The sequence below is a fragment of the Rhinopithecus roxellana genome, chromosome 2 (assembly GCF_007565055.1).
Source record: "Rhinopithecus roxellana isolate Shanxi Qingling chromosome 2, ASM756505v1, whole genome shotgun sequence".
Taxonomy (NCBI): Eukaryota; Metazoa; Chordata; class Mammalia; order Primates; family Cercopithecidae; genus Rhinopithecus; species Rhinopithecus roxellana.
The window spans coordinates 93,967,464-93,984,043 of record NC_044550.1 but is presented as its reverse complement, the minus strand read 5'-3'; the positions used below and the strand labels follow the sequence as shown (position 1 = coordinate 93,984,043).

General features: G+C 34.5%; 1 protein-coding gene across 3 annotated transcripts in view; it reads left to right on the top strand.

Moving 5' to 3' along the window:
• The window catches only part of MARCHF1 (membrane associated ring-CH-type finger 1), an 841,275-nt gene that overhangs the window by 660,748 nt on the left and 163,947 nt on the right, over positions 1 to 16,580 (top strand). For all 3 annotated transcript variants that reach the window (XM_010375941.2, XM_030917968.1, XM_030917961.1), the window contains one exon: positions 10,209 to 10,259. In XM_010375941.2, the coding sequence (XP_010374243.1) occupies positions 10,209 to 10,259 (51 nt within the window). The remainder of the gene's footprint in view (positions 1 to 10,208; positions 10,260 to 16,580) is intronic.

Sequence of the window (16,580 nt, the reverse complement as noted above, 5' to 3'; positions counted from 1 at the left end):
AGTATATAATATATTATGTTGGTACAAAAGTAATTGCAGTTTTGCCATTGAATGTAATGGCAAAAACAGAAATTATTTCACACCAACTTAATATCTGTACCAAAATTCAGATGGCTTGTTGTGATATCTGTCTTCTTTTTATAGAATAGTCTTTTAATGGTTACCACTTTTCAAAGTATTGGCCTTGTGCTTAGGGAAAAGTCCTAAGGGGTGTTTAAAATAGCCTTCTGGTCACAATTGCTAGAATTTTCATAGTGATCCTGAAGTTAGATAAAGAGATTAGCAAGTTTACCCATTAAATTTGATATTTAGGGAATGACATGTTCATTTTTAAGAAAATTTGGAGTGTTTGTAGAAAATTCTATGTAGTGCAAAATTTAATAATAAATGTGGCAACTTACAAGCAATTGTCCTTATTATATTTCTAGCACATCTAAATGTAATAACCCTAGTTTATATTTATGCAGTGCTTTACAATTTGAAATATACTTTTCCAAAGTTTACCATGTTTGCTCCAACAGAAATTCTATGAGGTAAACATGCAAGGGTCTTTATACTCATTTTGCAAGTTCAGCAAGTTAGAGGTAGAGAAGGCCCGTGATTTTCTTACCATCACATGGTTAGTTATGAAGCTGCAATTCTTTTTTTTTTTTTTTTTTTTTTTTTGAGACGGAGTCTCGCTCTGTCACCCAGGCTGGAGTGCAGTGGCCGGATCTCACCTCACTGCAAGCTCCGCCTCCCGGGTTTACGCCATTCTCCTGCCTCAGCCTCCTGAGTAGCTGGGACTACAGGCGCCCGCCACTTCGCCCTGCTAGTTTTTTGTATTTTTTAGTATAGACGGGGTTTCACCGTGTTAGCCAGGATGGTCTCCATCTCCTGACCTCGTGATCCGCCCGTCCCGGCCTCCCAAAGTGCTGGGATTACAGGCTTGAGCCACCGCGCCCGGCTGAAGCTGCAATTCTAATGCAAGTGTTGTAACTACAAATCTTGTGATTTTTCCACCGATCCCACTTGACTAAATAAATAATTTGTGCCTTTATATTCCAGGTCCTGTATAGTCTTGGAGAATATAAACATTAACTCTTTCTTGCAGCTCTTTTTGATTACATACACATACATACAACACACATAGATATACCTTTATGATATATACTCTGTTGAGTAAGGCTAATTTTGCCATTTGTGTTTTTCAGAGTTTCTTAATTAGATGTTTTATTGTTTAAAAGATTATAAAAAACAAGTAAACTTTTAAAATTTAATTTCTATTTTTTTTTTTTAAATTAGAGATGAGGTCTTAGTATGTTGCCCAGGCTGCTCTTGAACTCCTAGGCTCAAGCTATCCTCCCATCTTGGCCTCCCAAAGTCCTGGGATTACAAGTATGAGCCAGCTTGCCTGGCCTAAAACAACTAAAACTTTATACACAAAGTTGTTTAAAGAAAAAGCTAGACTATTCCCATGAACCTGCCTGCTTCCCTTCAATCCCGCCATGCTAAGGACTAAAGGTAACCATTATACATAGATTACTGTGTTAATAGCCAAGATTGGATTAACATATTTCTGCTCAAACATACATCTGTAAATATGTAGAACTATATAGGAGTTCTGTTTGTTTTTAAAGAAAGGGAATTACTCTCTATACATAATCTATTTGAAAGAAATGGAATTGTCCTCTACACATTGTTCTATAACTTTATTACCTTAACAATATATCATGAACATTACCATTTACCAATAGAGAAAGATATAACCTCATATTTGCATTATAATTTCTGTATACCCATCATACCCATGTATAATTTTACACAGATCGCTTAACATTCTCTTTTTCTTTTTAAGATACCCTGACCCCCGTCTCCTCTTTTTCCTTCATTCCCCTCCTGATGGACTCTCTTCCTTCCTCCCACCTCTCTACCCAATAATTTATGTTAATATAGTTTTTACATAACTTTCCATGACTTTTTCCATGCTTATATAGTCGTATACTACTGTTATGTCTATACACAAACCTGTGCATGCATATATACTTATAGAGGTTCTGTCCTGGTATGTTTTACAAATAATCATATTTTATCTCTTCTTATTTTACTTTCCACTCTCGAAGTTATCTTATGGAAATCTCTCAAATGCCAGAGATCCAATTCATTTTTTATGACTGCATGATATTTTCAAGGTTTGGCTCTACTATAAATTACTTAACCATTCTTTATTGATGAGCATTGTTTATTCTGTTAGTCAAGAGGGAGAAATGACGCCTTTTGTTTTAACACAGATAATTTAGTATAAAGATATATTCCCTGGCTGTAAAAGATCATTAACTAGGTAACTGAAAGGAAAACAAATAAGGACACAAAGATGTTGCAAAGGCAGGAATTGTAGGAAGCAGCCATCCTCCCTAGGTCTGAGTGAACAGGGGAAGGAAATTAAAATTATTAAAAGCTTGGAGGAGGGCCCCATGGAACTGGAACTCAAGCCTCTTAGAATTCTAAGAATCCAACAGCTGGTCTTCAAAAGAGTGCAATGAGCCTGTTTCTGGGGTGTTAGAAACCGTGTATCTAGCTGCCAGCTGCTGCTACAGGAGGGGATTGCAACTAACTCCCAGGGTGAAAAAGCATTTCTAGGATGATGCAAACACAAGAAGCCTATAGAAATCAAATAGACGGAGCAAATCCTGTTTTCGTTTTCTAGCCTTCTCGTTTCCCTGTGACCCCCCTCAACCCCCACTCCCCAATAAGCAGAGCTTAGAACGGAGTCACATGACACAACAGAAAAGTGGTTTGTGGAGTCCCAGCCCAGAACAGAAGCTAGAAGGGTGGGTTTAAAGCTTTGAGGCATTAAATTAACAACTGTCCCATCTTTATTGCTGGGATTGTTTTTTTTTTTTTTTTTTTTTTTTTTTTTAATGCAAAGCAGAGTTGTATTAAGTGTCCTCATTCACATATTTTTATGTTCTAGTGCTTGTATTTCTCTGGGAGAGATTCCCAAGGGTGAAATTACTGCATGAAGTGATATTTTTAATTCAATATATGTTGCCAGATGTTTTTTCAATGATATTGCAGAAGAAAATCACATTTCTACTAGCACTTTTTGAGAGTATTCATTCTTCCTATTGCCATCAGCAACAGAAGCTATAACTCTTAAATTTTTTCAGCGTGATGAGAAGTCTTGTTGCTACTTTAATTTACATTTTTCTGACTGCTCGTGATTTTGAGCATCTTGCCATACATTTATTGACAATATGTAGTTCCTTTTTTGTGAATTTCTGTTTCTATCTCTGCTCATTTATTTTTTCTATTGGGTTCTTTTCTGTTGCCTCTTTTGTGAATAGATAAAACCACTGCATATTCTAGAAATTAAACTTTATCAGTCATTTGTGTTTCATGGTTTACTAATGCAATTGTTTACTCACTTTAATTTTTCGTATTTTTTTAGACAGAGGATAATCAAATATACCAATGACATATAGTTGCCAGTTTGTGTCTTAGCTATGTAAATCTCGCCCATCCCAAGATTGAATTCGTAATTTAGACTTATTTCGAAGGTTTTTTTTTTTTTTTTTTTTTATCTTTAACATTTAAGACATTGTTCCATCAGGACTCCATGATTATACATGCTAAGTGATAGAGGTCTGACTTTTTCTTCCACAGAGGTAGCCAGTTGTCCAGCAACATTTACTATATCAACTATCCTCAATACTGACTGGAAATATTTTTTATATGTGAGATTCTTACATATATTTCTGGATTTTCTATTCTTGATTACACTGATCTTTTGCTTACTTTCTATGCCAATACCATATTGACTTAATGATAGTGACTTTTAATATTTGCAATGCCTAGCATAAGAAGCTCTCCTTTTTTTTCATTATTTTCTTGGCTATTCTCAGGTATTTTTTTATGTATATGTTCTTTAAGATCATTCTTCTTTAAGATAATTTTATCTATCTCCTTTCTTCTCCAGAAAACAAGAAATAAATTCTATTAGAAATTTAATTGGAGCTACATTCTACTCATATGTCAATTTGTAGTGGGTTTATATATTAGAAAATTATCTTCCCATCAAAGTATAGTACTTTATTTGTTCAGATCATGATTTATACTCCTCAGTAATATTTTATAGAATATATTTTTGAATAAAATTTCATGTCCTTGTTAAGTTTTCCTAAGTGTTTTGTAGTTTTTGTTTTTGTTATTACATTTCTAGATATTTATTGCTAAGAGAAAGCTATTGATTTTGTAGTGTTTCCATTAGGATAGACATAGTATTATAATAAACAAATCAAAAATGTAATGACTCACAAGAAATACACTTTTTTTCTCTCTCTGATGACAGTTTAGAGTATATACTCCAAGTTGGCAGAAGGCTTTTCATTATGTGGTCACTCAAAGACCCTCAAGAATTCAGCTCTACCATCTTTGATATGTGGCTTCCTGCCTTGCCCTGATAGTTTCCATCCCAACATAAAGCAGTAGGAAAAAAGCATGTAAGAAATTGTATGGGAGATTCATGTGACAGGCAGGAAATTGACAGTTGTTAGTTCTGGTCACATCTCATTGGAGGGAATTTGACCTTAGGCAACCTACAACCAAAGGAAGGCTGGGAAATATAATGCTACTGTGAAGGTGTATATTCAGTTATTATTCCATTAATGCATAAGCAAAAGATAATTATTTTAGGAAACCTAGTAGACTCTGCCGTGGTATAATTGTCCTATATCTAACTACTCTACTAAAGTCTAATTAATTGTAGCAGTTTTGATTCTTAACCAGAGACACTTGGGATTTCTAAGATATTATGTCATTAATAAGAAAGGATTGTTTTATTGCTTCTTTTTCAATACCTTTTCCACAAAGTACTCCATTTCCTTGTTGTATTTGCTAAAAACTCTAAGGCAAGTTGAATAATAATAGCAAGCACCTCTCACAGATGTTCTTCAATTTTTATAATTTCTGTATTTTAACAATGAGAATTATATTTTGTATTTTTTTTAGAATATTGTCTTTGTTACTACAAGAGGTTTCCTTCAATTCTTGTTTTACTTAGAGCTTATGTTAGAATAAGAGTGCCAGGGTTTGTCAAATATCTTTTCAGAATTTAATTAGAAAATCACAATGTTTGTCTCTTTCAATGTATTAATCTAGTAGGTTATGTTGACAGGTGTCCTGAGTTTTTAAAACCTGAAATAGATAAATTCTATTTATTCTATTCTTTGGTAATTTTAGTGATACACTGCTCATGTATCAAAGATATATGCTACTATCGAAATATACACTAATTTTTAAGATTTTCTGCATCTGTAGTTCCAAATGAGATCGGAGCACAATTTTCTTTTTCTTTTTTTTTTTTTTTTTTTTCCTTTTTTTTTTTTTTCTACTGGTTTTTTTGGCTGGGTAGGGAGTACTATCTTAACACATCTGAAGTTTCATTTATGCCATGTTAATAATATGGATTAGGGAAATTTATGTTTCTATGACAATAATAGTATACATAATATTGGAATTATGTGTTCTTTAAAGTAAAATACAGCTCAGTTGTAAAAGCAGAATGCCCTTATTCATTTTAGAAGCATATAGACTTTTATTTACATTTTGAATATTTCCTTGATTAACCATCTTATGTTTTTCTCTTTTTCTTGAACAAATTCTGGGAGTTTTTGCTTTACTGAAATATAATGTATTTTCTCTAGGTTTTCATATTTGTTGCAATAATGTTACATGTAGCATTCTTTTTATATAGTTTTTTGTGCCTGTGATTATGTATCATTTCTCATGTCATATTTTTTTCTGTTCTCTCTTTCCCTTAATAAGTCTTATAGGAAGTTCATCTATTTTACAATTATTTTCAAAGACTTTCTTTAAGAAAATCATTTTATCCTTTCTGTAACTTAAATCAATTTAATTAGTTTTAGCTTTTATGTTTCTTTTATTACATTCTTGTGTTCTTTAATAATGAAAATATTTATAAACTTTTAGCTGGATACAGCTTTTGCAACATTCTATAGGTTTTAATATTATATAATATATAGCTTCTGGCTCTATTTCAGAGTTTTCATTCCTTTTGACCAAGTGTTATATAAAAGTATCTTAGTTAATTTTCAGGTGATTAAGACTTATGAGTCACTTTTCAAAATTGGATTTCTAATTGTATTGGCTCAATATTGAAAAAAAAAATACCCTGTAAAATCTCTACTTGGAAATATTTGTTAAAGTATTATTTAAGATCAAATAATTTTTAAATGTTTCATAGACATTAAATGTTTATCACTTAATAGGCATGAGATGTTTTATATATCTTTTAATCAAATTTTATTGCAGTATTCAATTTCCCCATGTCCTTGCTTATTTTTCATTTACAAGCAACATTGTTTAAGACTTTTCTTCTATTCCAAGTTATAATTACCCTAGCAGAAATTGCTCTACTGTCTACTTAAAAGTTTTCAGATGACCTTCCAAATTACCTTATTTTCTCCTTTCAAATACTTGGGATTTTTAACCTGAAAAAAAGGGGGAAATAAAATTGCAGAATAACATCAATTAGTGGTCTCTGTAGGAATGTCTTTGTGTGTTTTTTTTCTGCAGAAATATTTTTTTTCCAGGTTACATTAAAAAAATTTTTTTTTTAACTTTATTATGTCCTTCAGTCAATGACATAGTATACAGAAAATTTATACCTAGATTCATACATGTGCAGTCATGTTGTGTATTCTTAAGACCTACCACTTTGGCGTTTGTTTGTTTGTTTGTTTGTTTGTTTGTTTGTTTGTTTTTGAGACAGAGTCTTGCTGTGTTGCCCAGGCTGGAGTGCAGTGGTGCGATCTCAGCTCACTGCAAGCTCCACCTCCCAGGTTCACGCCATTCTCCTGCCTCAGCCTCCCGAGTAGCTAGGACTACAGGTGCCCACCACCACGCCCAGCTAGTTTTTTGTATTTTTAGTAGAGACAGGTTTCACTGCGTTAGCCAGGATGGTCTCGATCTCCTGACCTCATGATCCACCCACCTCGGCCTCCCAAAGTGCTGGGATTACAGGCGTGACCCACCGCATCTGGCCAAGATCACTTCGTTTTAAAGGAACTGTGTCACTTTCCTTAGAGTGTAACATCAAAAATTCATTAAAACAAAACTTGGTAATGATTTTCTCATTTGGTAATCATTTTTCCTTGCTAGTAAAACAAATCCAACCATGTTTAGTAGGATCAACTTTGAAAAACAATAATAATCACAAAACAGAACTATTAATATCAGACACATTCATAGCAAACCAATGATTAGAAACTTCTTGAAAATATTAAAATATTTTCAATAAAACTTACGAAACTGGAAGTCTCTCTCCCTGTCTGTATACCATGAATGGCATGCTGAAATCCAACATTACTGCTTAATGATCCCGTCCATTCCACGCAGACTTGTTAGGAAGTCTTGTTGCTTCCAACTTTGATTGACCTACAAGGTCACTATAATTTGGGTGCCAGTAAGTTATGTTAGATTCTGAGATTCTGAGACAGCTCATATTTAATCTAAGGTAAAGTAGTTAAACTGATTGTAATGAGGTATGACAACCATATTGACTAATCTGCAAAGAAGACTATGACATTGCAATAGTAATGGGACAAGCCACCCAATTAATTAGTAGCAAATTGGACAGATTGCTTTGGACGTTTTCCAAGAGAGGAAGTGCTTCTGGTGCTTTGTGTCAAAAGCAAGGCAAACCAACTTTCTTATTCCCCCTGGGCAGAGAATGATTTAATTTTTAATTTTTAAATTTTATGTGCCAGAATCAAAGGCAGAATTGAAAGATATAGAAACTAAGATGTTTATGTAAAAAGAAAAAAAAGAAAAGAAGTGTATAGTGACCTATGATGATCACCATGATTTTTAAAGAAGGCTCTTTCAGTGTTTCTTATACATCTGAATTATAGTGGAAATGTTATAACTTCACAATTCATAAAATGTTTTCATTTATAACTCATTTGTTCCTTACACAGATTTCCAAGATATTATCCCCCCATTTTACAATAACGAAATTGAAGTCCAGGATTGTCAAACAATGTACTCCTGCCAGAGCTAGCACATCACCAGAGTTCTCATTGCCAGGCAGTCTCTCAGTTGACATCACTGCCGGCACAGCACAGTGTACACCACTGTCCTCCCACATGTTAACTTTTCTGATGCCCTTTCCTCTTCCATGTACTGATATAGAAACAATAGAGAACGTAGCCATGGCAAAAATGTTAACCTTTGCCTAAGTTTGTTTATTTCAATGCCTGACCTTATATTGGGAGAAAATAAAGCCAATCCATTTCAAGTTAAAAGATCCTTTGAAGTATCAAATAATCAGTCAGATGCTTTTCCCCCATTAGATTGGTGGATGCTGGCAGAGAGTGTGGAAATAATATTCTTATTATAACTCTATGATGAACTCACATAATTGTAAAGTGAATCTGGCCTTTCTTGTTTTATCTCAAAACACTATGAAGTCCCATTTAGTTTGAAAAATTAAGTAATCCTATGCAAAATTAAATTCCCTATTTTGCATGATTCCTGTGGCAGCACCTTTCAATTCTATTTCTTAATCATGTTCTCAAATGTCATGTAAATATAGAAAACGTAAGAAAATAACCACTGCTGCCAGTCTCTCCCAAAGCCTATTATGTGATTCTGTCCTATACAATAATGTGTCAAAATCCTAAATTTCACTGAGAAGGAAAGATGGATTGATTTTGTTTTCTAGTCTCTAGAAGAGGAGTTGAGATGTCAGTAGAAAAGTGCCTCTCTCCATCACCAGTGGAGCTAATCAGGGAAAAATATCTGCGGTAGCGTACACATTAATCTCCAGCTGGAGCATGGAGCTGTTATGAGGTGTAACTAACCATATCGTTGTGACTCATCTCGGTCTGTAATAACATGCTTCACAGTGACATCAGTGGTTGTATGAGATGGATGTCGCATGTAAAGGAAAAAGTGCTGTTCAGCTGGAATATCTGTAAGTCTGCACATGACACAGTGACAGTTTGCAGTGAATGCAGCCACTGTTTTTCTGCAATAACACATCTGCCATATCCTGTCATCACTGTGTCTCTAAAACTGTCTCAAGTAGTCATCATGGGCAATTTCAGCCCCAAGGGGTGTTATAACAACTTAGTTCTCAAAAATGACCTATGTCAAGATGCATTGCAGTTGCTTACTCAGGCCCACTTTAGGGCTGAGTCCAGAAGTTAAAAAAAAAAAAAAAAAGAAGAAGAAGAAAAGAAATGGCATTCTTACATTGGTAAATTATTTCAATGACAATGTTATGTCAGACCCTTTATAAACTTTTAGTATTCAGAATTGATTCTTTTAACATTTTCCCTACAGAAGTAGAGATGTACTTTGATCTTTGATCTCTTTCTACATGTAAAATGCATAATGCTTATAAACTCTGTTTTTTCCAGTTGATTATCCACCATAATTGGCAGAGTAGAAAAAGTAGCTATATAATTTTCAGGAACACAATGTCTCTGGACTTCAAATGGGAGGGCCCAACTACTTAAGGTTCATTTCTACTTTGAAATTATATGACCTTTTAAAAAACATTTCTTCAAAAGCTTTTTTCATGCCTCTTTTCTCCTAAATAAAAATTATTTCAGAGTAAAGAACTGAGGATATACACATTTATAAAAGTTTTAAGTTTTAATTTAAAAATATATAACCAGAAGCATCTTAAATTTTAAAAAGTAAATATTTTAATTTCAAAGTATGTAAAATAACAAAAAATAAATAAAATGCAGTTTAGAAGAATACAAGGTGAATGTATATACCATATACCCAGCACAGAATATTTAATGATGTTGAAAACCAGAATTTACTCAGAATTTCCTAGTTGCAAGGGCAAAAGGGGAAATAGTAGACTACACTTTTACTGTCTAATTTTAGTTTCAAAGAATTTCAAAAATTTTTCTGGAGAAATAATTATTTCCTGGAAACAAATACTTGTAACCTGATTACTACTCAGATATTAATTGAAGCATTTTTAAAAGTACACTAACATATATTTGAGAAATATGATTTCATAAAAGAAAAAAACATTCTGTGTAAGCAATTAGTATGTGTATTGGTCAAAACAATGTAGAGAGCATTCACAAATTTCCCTGTGCTGTGGTTTCTCTTCTCAGTGGTCCAGTATGATGAAAATGCCATACCTGCTTTTAATTAATGTTTCCAATTTTATTTTTCAGAATGAAAAATCCCCAGGGCGATCTGCAAGTCGATCAAGTAACATTTCAAAAGTAGGTGAAATGTACTCATTTTCTTGTTTTGTTGATTTCTACACTTCTTGAGTTCACATAAATGTCTATGTTTAACCTGTAATTGTTATCTGTGAGCAGAACACAAATGTGATTTCTTTATGGTTTTAACTATTTTAAGTTTTTACTGTAATAAAAGGACATGATTTTACTCAAGAAAATAAGTTAGACTATTTTTTCTTTTACCATGCTGTGTGCAAGAGATAATTTGCTTCTTTCTTCCTTCCTTCCCTGAATTGTAAAGTAAAATCAAATAGGGAAAACCCAGACACTCCCCCCCTTCCTTTTCCGTCCCTCCCCACTCCTCCCGCCCTCCCGTCCTTCCTTCTTCTCTTCTTCCTTCCTTCTCTTTCCCTCCCACCTTTCTTTCTTTTATTTTCTTTCTTTCTTTTCTTTTCTTTCTTTTTCTTTTTCTTATTCTTTTTCTTTTCCTTTTTCTTTTTCTTTTCTTTCCATGCTGGTTAAGAGCACTAACTCTGGAGAGTAAGGATCTGACTGTAAGTCACCACTCTGTCACTTCCTACTTACATGACCCTGAGATGTTCACTTTACCTTCCTGAGACACAGTTGCCTCTTTTATGACATAGGATGATGATAATATCAGTCACCTGAAGGAGGTTTTCTGAAGTGGTTATAAATTAAAACAATGCCTTTCAAATATCTATCACCCAAGTTTCACAATGAAGAGCTTTGCCCAAACCAAAGCACTCTGTCATCTGTCTCAACTTGAATACTAATGTTGAATAAGTAATGACCAAAAAGCTTGTAAACAATACTGACAACACCTTTGTCACACCAAATACTTTTTCATGATCTAGGAGTGAAATTATATCTGCATTTCTAAACTGCTCTTAGAGTTTTTCTTAATCCAGCTTGTTTATCATGTTTTAGTCTTTAATGTTTTAAGAAATAGAAAAATCAAGAGTCTAGTTTCCCTTCTATGCGTTCTTCTTCAGGGTCTGGTATGTATTAATTGTACTTCTGTGTGGGAGACAATTAATTATAAAACTGCATCCTATTTGGAGAGAAATGAAAAACTCTTTTCTTAAACATCACTTAAATTGAACCACAAACATTCAACCATCAAACAGTGGTAGGATAAACAGATTTCAGTGCACATGAGTTTACCTATTTAAACCAATTTAACTTTCCTTTTATGTTCAGAATGAGTCACAATGCTAAATATGTTGTTGGGTCCTCACTACTTTTTCATAAATTGATAGTGAAAAACTGTTCATTGACTACATAATTTTTCAATTATGAAGTGGCCAAATCTAGAAATACTGAAGTTCTTTAATTTGTAAAGTGTTGGAGAGGAAAACTTTAACATTGGAGCAAAGATTTTTTCCTTAATTTTGTCAAAATAATTACTTATGTTGAAGGCTGTGAGCATTTTTAGAGTGTGAGAGTCAGTATAATGGAGTGATTGGATGGATAGCAGAGTCACTCTTAGGAAGGTTATTTAACATCCCCAGTAAGTTTATCTGTAAAAGGAGTATATATATTAGTATCTACCTCTGACAGTGGTGCTTAGAACAGTGTTTGCCCTGTGTATTAGCTATTTTTATTATGGGGTTCTTAATATTTCTTTATCAGTGATGGCTTCAAGCAAGTGCTCAATAAATATCTTTTTAAGCCAGTAAATTGGAACATGGTCTATAATATATACAATGTTTTCTAGGTGTGATAATAACAAAATGCAGAGTAGATAGGATTAAGGAAGATGTTAATAATCTGAAGTTATTTCCTTGAAAAAAATGCATATTCCTGTTTCCATAAAAATGTGCATATATTTAACAATAAATAATAAATTGTCTTGAGTCAGTAATAGTATTACTCATAATGGGTGTCTTCCTTACCTTTTATCTGCTTATGCCATCTCCTGTCCTTAGACATAGGAAAATCACAGAGAGTACAGAAGACTCCATCTAGAATGCAATGGCAAAATTATCTTTTATATTTTTAAGTCTCCTTTCCTACCTATTTCTTGCAGTTCTTTAATGAATCAGATTTTCTCATCATCCATATTTGTTGAGTGTCACATGTCGGAAATCTTGTTCTATACTAGGAATTATGGAGTAATAATTTAAAAAATTCTTTCCCCATTCCTCAGTGAGCTTACAGTGAAACTGGGTAACTAACAGTGCACAGAAGAGTTCACATAACAGGTGTGAGACTCCTATCCTGAGAATAGCCCATGGCAAGATTAGTCCTTGGCTGATATCTGGAAACTTAGATTCCATAAGCAGTGCTTCACCCTACCTGTTAAGGATGATTCACTGTGCCTGAACTGCAAACAACATAGCTATCCTAAGCACATGCCTTCCTTCTGGGAGTCTGGAGTCTTGGTACATGTGGTTGCCTACATACTCAGGCACCAATAAAAACTTTGAGCACTGAGTCTCTTACAATCTCCCCTGGTGGCAACACTTCTTCACATGTGTCGTCAAATTCATTGATCACATCCCAGCACTCCCCGCTGGGATGGACTTTTGGAAGCTTGCTCCTGGTTTCCTCTGGACTTCACTCCATCACTCCCTGTGCCTTTTCCCTTTGCTGCTTTTGCCTTGTATTCTTTCACAGTAATAAATCACAGCCATAAGTATGAATATATTCTGTCCTAAGTTCTCTCAGAAAGTCGCTGAACGTGGGCGTGGTGAATGGAACCCCTAATACGCTATTTAAAAAAGAAGTAGAGACAGAAGCTATGGGAATTCAGAGAGCCATCACCTCCGTCTAACTGGGACAGGGTAGCAGCAGAGGAAGTTTCTTAGAAGAATGGTATGTAAAAAGGCACTTGAAGAATGGGTGTGAATTGATCAACTGTCAAGGAAGGCTGTTTAAAGGGTTATAAGTCCAAGGCATGGAAGCTAGAAAACATAGATCATAAAGAAGAAGTTATATAAAATACTTTGTAAGGGTTTTTGAGATGGAATCTTAATAGAGTGCATTATCTTCAGTCTACTCATAGAGATCATACAACCTCAATCTATGTGAGACTGTCAAGCTCAGTGAGTTTGACAGCACATGTGAAGAAGTGTCACCTAGCAGGGAAGTTCATGAGAGTCTTGGTGTTCAACACCAGTCATTGAAGTGTTATCTGGCTTTGAAATAGAGAAACTGATCTAGAACCCATCAAGGTCCTTGAGACTTTTCTTGGTGAGTATGTATAAAATGGAACATGATTATTTTTGTCATTCAGGATTGTGTCTTATAAACATGATCTTGCTACTGTGAAAGCAAAAAAATTCCAAACATAGGATAAATAATAAATGTGCAATTGTTAGTGAACATCAAAAATTATATATCCTAAGTTTTTACCTCTGGATCTTTGTACCATATATTATCCAACAGCAATTACACTTTGAGTTTTATTGTCCTTGCAACATTTACTTTTTTATTAATTTATATTTCTAGTTTGTCTTAGTAAATATAAGGCAGTTACACGTATGATTCTCTCTTTCTCTTTTTTTTTAATTCAAGTAAGGTTGGTGTGCCTTGGATATGTTACAGTTGATCCAAAAGCTGCGGAGAAGTTATATAGGTTCAATACAGTATATGTGAGATTATCAAAATATCTTGGATGTGAAAAAGGCAGCTTTCATTTATCCATCACTTAATTTTTTAATACTTTTTTATATTAGTGCTTGTTACTGCTTTTTAACACACATATTACTCACAAATAGGCTCCTCAAGAAGAAAAGTCAGCCAAATCTGGCCTTTTATTTCTTCTAGGGTGAAGGATCATTAGATTTAACTAGCAACAGTATAATATGTATCTCACAAGAAAAACCTTTCAAAACCAACTGTCAAAAGGAAAGAACGGCTTGTACTTCCAAGTCAAGTCAACAGAATTTTCTTTTAAATAAAATCCTTTGCTTTTTGGTGTGTGTAGGAAGCAGCTCACAAAATCTAATCTGTTTATGAGAAGATATTCAAAAGCCACTACCTTAACAAAATGATATTTCACTTAGTTTCCATCATTTCCTATTACATTCACTAGACTTCATTTACATGACAGAGAGTCATTTCAATTCTTCAGTTAGTCTCTACCTTAAAATGTCTTACACATTGTTAAGGTAAAGTTTATAAAATGTGCACACCAGTTAATTCTGAAATAAATAAAGATGCATGGGATAGTCGGTACAATTTACTCAACAAATATTTTTTGATGATGTACTGTGTATACGGTATTATATGGTTCACAGCATTTTAAATAGGTGTTTTCTTCTGATCCAATATATACTTTAATTTTACTTCTGTTAATCTTCATCTCTCCATATTTTTCCAGATTTGTCTTTAAGATCCCAAGGTATTTTCCAGCAAGGTCAAGGTGAAAGTGTTTCTTATATGTAAAACATACTGAGAATTCTTTTCAGCTGAAAACCTGAGCCAAGTGTTTGCACCTCTGAACAGGTGTTTAATGTTCTGATTTATTGAGAGATCCATTTTGGTTTGCTAACACAATGGACCTATAAATCATCTGTCCCTTCAGACTACATACCTTTAGAGGGTAAGTTTAATAGGTTGATGAAGTAAAGTAGGATATATAATTAGGAAATAACTAGGAATGAGGTGGACTAATTTGAGAACTTTCAGAGAGCCTGAGTGAAGGTCTGTCCTGAGACCAAAGTTGAGGAAATGGGTATAAATTTAGTTTAATTATTGAAGTCTGGGTGAGAGAAGATAAGAAAGTCTGAGGCCTTCTTAGGTCCTGAGGCATGTTATTTATATACACTCACTCCTTGAGTGATCTCATTTAGCTTCATAACTTTCTATATAATCAATAGCCCAACAACTATCAAGTAGATATTTTTAGCTCAAATCTCTGCCATGAATTCCAGACTCAAAATGGTAATCAAATGTCCCACAAAAATAAATAATAGAAATCTGTCTTAGGTCAGGTTTCTCACAGCAGATCCTGAGATGAGAATTTTTTGCAATGACTCACTATGAGAATATTCCTAGGAGAAGACATCCAAGGAGTAAGAAAGGCAGCCAAGAGAGGAGAAAGAAGTCAGAAGTTCTCTGCTTTTTCATGGGGATGCTAGAATGTAAAATGCACTTCACTTTGTCCCCTCTTGAGGCAAGGGAGCAAGGTTTTCATCCTCCAGTGTTCACCATTCACTGGCTCAGGGTCATTCAGGGTGAGAAAAACTCCCAGCCACTTTGATTCTCTTTACATGCAGATAAACTGTCCAAGAAGCCAAAGGGCAGTTTTCCAAAGAGAATTGCAGTAGTAGGGCTTTAGAAACAAAAGCGCACAGAAGTCAAAGGAGATGTGTACTGAACCACTGAGAGGGACCCAAAGGGATTTTGGTGGAATACTCACAGCACCTGCTATCGTCCATCCTTTGAGCCACCCAGATCCATATGAACTCATTTCATCCTGTCACGGATTCATATAGATGATGATTGGCCACTGTTTCTGAGGAGAAACTTAAAGACATTGATTAGCCGAATGGGCTCTCACTGCTTGCAGCTGCAAAGTTATATCTGATTCATCATATCCTTCTTCTGACTCATTCCAAATATCTTCATTCTTGATGATCACTTCTGTTAGTCTAAGTGGCTTACTGGTGAAGTGTCTCTGTCCTTTGAACCTGATCATGCTGTAGTTGCTGTAATCACTTATTTGAAGTTAAATCTGGGTGTGGGTAGATGAAAATATGCAACAGTGGATTCCTCCAAATTTCAAAATATTTTTTGCTTTCCCAAGTAGTAGGAACCCTACTTTCCAATAAAGAGTAAGTTCCATTGTTCAATAAATTGCTGCTCTGCCTACTGGACAATATAGCATGTGTTATTAAGCTCGTGAGGGATAGTTCCAGTCATATGGTCAACTGATGTCCACAGAAAGGCCTTCAGTCTTACTATGGTCAGGTAGCTTGTCAGGAGCTGCTTTCTAAATGGTGAAAGAACTATGCTGCAATAGCATGGCCTTGATCCAGAACACTCGGCTTTTCACGGCAGTTGTCCATTCAAAGCTTGTCAGAGAGCCCACATTGCATTTTTATTTATCATGGTACCTCGAGTAGTATTGCCATTTATTATTGCTCTGGCATCAAGGGTGCTTGTATTGCAGCTGATATTGCTGCAGAACCTTCTATCATTCTAGGCCCCACTCAAAACCACAGCTTTCTGAGTCATCTAATAAAGGGGCATCATTCCAAAATTGGTTTATGCTGTGTCTAAAATTCAAAGAGTTCTACCAAACACTCTGGGTCCTTCTTGATAGTGAAGTAAAATGCAAAATTTGGTCTTAACTCTGGAGGAAATGCACTAGCATGCACTAGACTACAG